Here is a 6,854-nt window from a genome sequence, read left to right as displayed (position 1 = left end):
TTTTTTTTTTTTTTTTTTGCAGTTTTTGGCCAGGGCCAGGTTTGAACCTAGTATATGGAGCCAGTGCCCTACTCCTTTGAGCCACAGGCACCACCCTAGTTTTTCTATTTTTAATAGAAATGGAGTCTTGCTCTTGCTTGGACTGGTATCGAACTCCTAAACTCAGGCAACCCACCTGCCTTGGTCTCCCAGAGTGCTAAGATTACAGGCATGAGCTACCATACTGGGCTATTTCTAAGGGTTATTGAAGCATTAACTAAAGTCAAGTGTGTAGAAACATACTGCAAGCCCTAAAGAACTAAAGAAATGCATGTTGTTTTTTAATATGTGATTCTCACATTAAAGGGAATGCTCAGAGCACCTGTAAGTCATGAATCTAGTTTGAAGGAATTGTCATGACCAGGGAGTTCACCGAACATTAGTGGCTCAGAGGAGCATCAGAAATGTGTGTCCCCTCCTGGAGAACCAAGTACCTCTGGACAGCACTCTAAACGAAAATGGGGCAAGAGAAAATACCTTAGGGACTTTAGTCTCTCGAGATCAGCGGTTCTCAACCTGTGGGTTGTGACCCACAGGAACTGTATTAAAGGCTCGCGGCATTAGGAAGGTTGAGAACCACTGATCTAGATATATGGGGTTGACTTTGATGTCAAAGCATTGGGGCCTTGGGAAAATGTTATAACTTTTCTGACCTCCTGAATGCTAATCTGTAAAATGAAGATAAAGATACATAGCTCATATATTGTTTAAAAACATTAAATATAAAAGAATTAATACATGCAAGGTGTCCAGTAAATCTATCTCTGACATGCCTTCTCAGTGACCAGGCCTTTGCTCAATGCCCAGCATGTAATGTGCCCTCAATAAATATCTTGTGAATGAATGCATGCATGCATGAACTGTGTCATAAGTAGAAAGTTTGGGACATTAATGAGATAATGGGAACATCCAGAAACTAAAAGTGAATTAGGCATCTGTAGTCAGTGTGGGTGTAGAATCTTAATCTCTCTGGACCCGAACCAGTAGTTGAGGGTGGGACCAAAATATATTAAAGAATAAATGATAATTTGATGGTAGGAGACTTCACATTTTCTGATGAAGGATGAATACCTCAGACTCCCAACTTCACTCACTACTCTTCCCCAATTTAGACCTCAGGATAAAGGACATTGAAGTGAGGATGTATAGCCTGCAAGAAAGAAGGGCCATGCATACAAAGAGTTCAGCAAGCCTCAGGATGATGACTATCTCTGTATGTGTCCCTTTTCCACACTCACACATAAAGCTGTTATGTCCTAGTACAATGATTTCATCTCTTGGCCCCCAAATCTTTCCTTTAATGACTTGGAGTACAGGACTGAGGCTAAATGATGTGAGCACTGAGCTCCTCCTGAAGTTCTTTATGTCAAAAACACGCCCTACACCTCTCCTAACTGCTGCTGTTCTCACCTCCAGATTGTGAGAAGTGTCAGAACTCCTTCATTGACAACAGTGCTGTTCATGGACCCCCTACATTTGTGAAGTACACTGCAATGCACAAGGTACATCCCAACCACTCAGTCCTCAGTCTTCCCCCTGGGCTGGGAATTAGAACATCGGACATCTCTTGGGCTGGGCTTGGAGTATTGAACGAGGCATCTGATTTACAACCAGGGATGCACTTTGGCCCTTATGAGGCCCAGGTCATACAGGATGAAGAGGCAGCCAACAGTGAATACTCCTGGCTGGTGAGAAGTGCCTACCCTTTCCCCTGTTCTGGCTTCATCCCTTCTATGCCTTTGGCTGGAAGTCGCCCTCTACCTGGAAGGACATGCACATAGATAATTTGGTCATCTCTGTGTGCCCAGTGGTCTCTTCATGGGCAGGGAGCTCCAATGTAAAGGTCATAGAGTATGCAGGAGCAGAGTGGCACAAAGAGGTGCATCCTCCCTGTGGGCCTGTGCTCCAGTGGGACAGTGGAACTTAAACAGGGAGCTGGTGCCTAAGGCTGGCAGCTGAGTCCACACAGGCTCAGAGGGTACTGATAACAATAGAGTAGAATAAGTCTTCTGATTACTACTCTCTAAACAGCCTTTAACTTATTTTTTTGAAACTCAGATCACCAAGGGGAGAAACTGCTATGAGTATGTGGATGAGAAGGATGAATCTCAGAGCAATTGGATGAGGTAAGGATAGTAGTTTTCTGTGTTCCAGAGAGGGCATTTGTCTCTTACAAGCCCAGATTCCTTTCTTTTTCATCACACTTCCTTCAGTGGTTTTTGTATCCTCTTTTCTTATTTTTCTCCATACAATGCTCTTTAACATCACAAACATTTAGAAAAAGATAAAAATATAAATGTTACAACTTTTAATCAAAATATAAATCTCTATGATACACTATATCAAGGCAGCAGGATAAACCTTGAGGAGCCTAGATTCATTGGGGACACTGAATTCACATTTTATTTTATCTATTCCACATTTATTAAGCGCTTACTATTTTTTAGTTTAGAAAATGAAGATCATTACTTAAACAGATCACACAACCCGTGTCATTGTGGAGGATGTAATGCAGACAGACACAAAACATTTGATTATAGGAATATTTAACCATAATGTTTCTATTTTCCAAGACACACACAGTGCTAAGATAGCATAAAACAAAGGACCTTTAATCTTTGAGGGCAGGAAATCTTCCTATGCTCAGTGAAATTAAAACTGGGCCCTGTACCCTGGGCAGCAAACTTCAGGACAGTCTTGGGTGTCTGTGCTGCCAGGCCCAGCCCCTCTCCATAAGGGGCTCTCACTTTCTCAGGGGAGACAGGATACAAATAAACAATTACTGTTCTGTGCTGTTCTGCTAGGACAGTCCTCTAAAGTGGGTAAACTGTGGAAAAACTAGGAGTAGCCTCTCAACACAAAGCTGAATTGGGCTGAGTATAGAACGGTGTGTGCTGATCTAGAAGCAGAGCACATGAGCAAGCATCAAGTGCTGTGTCATAATTAGCATAGAGTTTGGAGAAGCTAGAGGTCACTCTGTCTTATGGCCAGTGAAGATAAAGGTAAGTCTAGAATTGGGCTTTGAAAAATGGTTAATTAGGTGGCACGGGGAGCATTCAAGGCAGGGTGGACCCTGTAAGCAAGACCTAGAGGCAGGAATTAATAAATCACTAAAAAGACTCAGGTGCAAGCAGAGTGCAGTCTGAGGAGCAGTGGGAAGTGGGCAGCACCAGACCATGGAGGTCTTGACCAGGGGACAAGCCAGATGCAGACCTGACAGGTGGTGGGAACTCACTGCCTATTTTCTTTCCCTCTGCTGCTCTATCACAGGTATGTGAACTGTGCCCAAGATGAAGAGGAGCAGAACCTGGTGGCCTTCCAAAACCATAGGCAGATCTTCTATCAGACCTGCTGGGCCATCAGGCCAGTCTGTAAACTACTGGTCTGGTATTGGGACAAGTATGTCCAGGAATTGGGCATCAAGTGGGGCAGCATGTGGAAGAAAGAGCTCACGGCGGGGCAAGGTGGGCACCACCACGACTCCCTAGGAAGGAAAGCTTCTCCTTGGGAATTCCCATGGTTCAGCTATTATCATTCTATATTTTTATTTTTATTTTCTCATTTTTTTTTTGTTACAGACAGGGTCTCACTTAGTCACCCAGTCTAGAGTGCTGTGGCACAATTATAACTCACTGCAGCCTTGAACTCCTGGCTTTAAGTTACCCTCCTTATTCAGCTTCCCAAAGTGCTGGGACTACAGGCCTGAGCCACTGTGCCCAGCCTAGTTCAATTCTTAAGTAGAGTAAAATGCAGTCTAAAGTCAGTAAAATGTCCAATCGGGTGCTTCTGAAATTAAAGATTCATGTCATAGGCCTTTGAATCCTAGAAACAATTTTTATAATTTTAAATTTTTGATCTGATTTCATATTCTAACTACTTCAGGAAGAAAATTTATAACATCAGATAATACTAAAAACCTTGTAGGTAAAAAGCAAGTTGTCTCACCTACCAGCTCTCTCAACAAGGTAGTTTCTTCTGTCCCTTTTAGGTATTTCTTTTTAAATTCCTCCATACATAAGAATAAGTAATATGCTTATATTATTATTCATTCACTTATTGTCTCAATTAGTTGTCATGTGAATTCTTGCTCTGTGCCATTGTTCCAGGAGCCAGAAGTTGAGCTTGAACAAGACACTCAGAATCTCTGCTCCTGGACAGCTGACACATGAATACGGAAATAACACATACACATACGGACCTATGCAGATCAGACTGTGATCAGTGCTTTGAAGAACACTAGTTCAGAAAAAGTGCCCAGTCATCAGTCCAGGAAAAGTGCCCAGGCATCAGCGGAGGGTGAGGTGTAGCAGGGTGGTCAGAGAATGTTCCCCTCAGGGGATTGCATTTGAGAAGTGTAAACACCACCAGCCAAAGGATTCAGGGCAATGACTCTGGGGCAAGGAAGAGTTAGGGTGCCAGAGACCACTCAAAGAAACCAGAAAGGGTAAGAGCAAAAGTGGGAGAAACACAAAGAAGCCTGGAAACATAGGGCCTATGAATCATGCCAAGACACTGCAGTTTTCATTTCTCTGTTCACTTCTCTACTCTAAGATGAAGCTTTGGTTAATTTTCAGAAAATAGACTGCAGTGGGTAATCCCCTCAGAGGCTCCTCAGTCTCCAGATGGGAGAGATGAAGGTGGCAGTCCAGGAGCTAAGAAGTCTGATTAAGGATATGTGTTACCAGCCTGAGCAAGAGCGAGACCCCATCTCTATAAAAAAAAATAGCCAGGAGTTGTGGCAGGTGCCTATAGTCCCAGCTACTTGGGAGGCTGAGGCAAGAGGATTGCTTAAGCCCAAGAGTTGGAGGTTGCTGTGAGCTATGACACCACAGCACTCTACCCAGGGCAACATGGTGAGACTCTGTCTCAAAAAAAAAAAAAAAAATCAAGGATATGTATTAAAACAGGACTTCCTAGTATATTTGAAACAGACAAAGACTAAATAACAGGTCAAGCATGAATACTTGCTGTGTGGGCTGAGGAAGAACATATTTTCATTTTCTGATTTGTGGCAATCCATGGCCTAGTTGGGACAGCAAGATCCAGAGCCCTTTAGTCAGTGGGACCTGGATGACTCTGTATTGTACAACTTGAATCCCACTTCCCTGTAAAGAGATGGGCACATAAGAGTCCTCAATAAAATATGTCTTCTTTAACAGGGAGACTCAAATTCAGACTCACTCACAGAAGCTCTCTTTAGCCACAACCCTGCGCTGCCTTCCACATTTATGCACCCTCCAGGCTGGTGGCTCCTAACCTACCAGATCCCTTTCCCCTCATAGGAAAAGTCATTAGAGATGATTCTCCCCTAAGTCATTAAGAATGTCATTTCTCAGTAGAATGAAACAGCTGCAAACTCTATAAGGAATCTAGGGATCAGTGTGAGGGAAGGGAGCCTGGGCGGGGGCGGGGGGGCAAGGGAGGTTTGAAATGGCTTGGAAGATATTTGTAGTTTACAGAGGGAAAGTCACTGCAGCTCCATCTATGGAAGGAGTGAAACTGCCTCTGAGCTACTGGAGATCAGTGGTGTGGCTGATTTGTAGAGAAGGTACATGATGTGGGTTTCCTGGATTTTATCCCTGTAATACTAACACTCTGGGAGGCATGGCAGGTGAATTACCTGAGCTCAGAAGTTCAAGAACAGCCTGAGCAAGAGTGAGACCCTATCTCTAAAAACTAGCTGAATGTTGTGGCAGGTGCCTGTAGTCCCAGCTACTTGAGAGGCTGAGGCAAGAGGATTGCTTGAGTCCAAGAGTTTGAGGTTGCTGTGAGCTATGACACCATGACATTCTACCCAAGGAGACAAAATGAGAGACTGTGCCTCAAAGAAAAAAAAAAAGATGTGTTGAATAAAAATAGAATAGAAAAATGGACTGTAAAAGTCCATCAAACCTTGGTGGGAGACCATCTGCCTTGTTAACACACAGAAGAATGATTAGTGGAACAGGCCTTACCATACAACAAAGTAGATGGCACAAACAGCATTGTTTACATCTATTCTGACCAAAAATTTCCTCTCTTAGCAGAACCAAAGCCAGAGATTCATCCATGTCCATCATGCTCTCTGGCCTTCTCCACTCAGAAATTCCTCAGTCAACATGTAGAATGCACGCACTCCTCTCAGATCTCCCTGGGAACATCTGGAAGAAAATACCTCCAACCAGACACTCCCTGCCCCAAGGATGAGAATCAGGAGCCCCAACATTCTGATCCTCACAGCTGGAATAACAAAACCAAAGGTCAAGAAGTCAAAGAAATGTCAAAACCCTCTCATAAAAAGACGCAGCAGAGCAGGATTTCAAGGATATTTTCCTGCCCACCTAAAAGACAAATGGGGAGCTCTAGGGAGGGTGAAAGAATGATAGCGGAAGAGCCCAGACCAGACCAGAAGGAGGGTCCAGGGGATACAAGAAAATTATGTATGACAGTAGGGATCTCAAGAATTGCAAAAGTCGGGGTGGCGGCTGTGGTTCAATGAGTGGGGCACAGGCCCCATACACCAAGGGTGGTGGGTTCAAACCTGGCCCCAGCCGAACTGCAACAAAAAAATAGCTGGGCATTGTGGCAGGCAACTATGGTCCCGGCTGCTCAGGAGGCTGAAGCAAGAGAATTGCCTAGGCCCAGGAGGTGGAGGTTGCTATGAGCTGTGATGCCATAGCACTCTACTGAGGGTGACAAACTGAGATTCTGTCTCAAAAAAAAAAAAAAAAAGAATTGTACAAGTCAAGAATGGAGAGTGTAGGCAAAGTTTCAGTGATAAGTCAAACCTCCTCACACACCAGAGGACACACACAGGAGAGAATCCTTCTGTGGGC

General features: G+C 44.0%; 1 protein-coding gene across 1 annotated transcript in view; it reads left to right on the top strand.

Annotated features, from left to right (window-relative positions):
* Positions 1 to 6,288, top strand: part of PRDM7 (PR/SET domain 7) — a 17,064-nt gene extending 10,776 nt beyond the window's left edge. Inside the window, exons 3-5 of the mRNA XM_023507519.1 lie at positions 1,456 to 1,541; positions 2,098 to 2,165; positions 6,063 to 6,288. Of these exons, the coding sequence (XP_023363287.1) occupies positions 1,456 to 1,541; positions 2,098 to 2,165; positions 6,063 to 6,225 (317 nt within the window). The 3' untranslated portion in view covers positions 6,226 to 6,288. The remainder of the gene's footprint in view (positions 1 to 1,455; positions 1,542 to 2,097; positions 2,166 to 6,062) is intronic.
* The last annotated feature ends 566 nt before the right edge of the window (positions 6,289 to 6,854 follow it).

The sequence above is a fragment of the Otolemur garnettii genome, unplaced genomic scaffold (assembly GCF_000181295.1).
Source record: "Otolemur garnettii isolate 467f Iridium unplaced genomic scaffold, OtoGar3 scaffold00185, whole genome shotgun sequence".
Taxonomy (NCBI): domain Eukaryota; kingdom Metazoa; phylum Chordata; class Mammalia; order Primates; family Galagidae; genus Otolemur; species Otolemur garnettii.
Note: the sequence above shows the minus strand (reverse complement) of the source record. Positions and strands in the feature narration are given on the sequence as shown.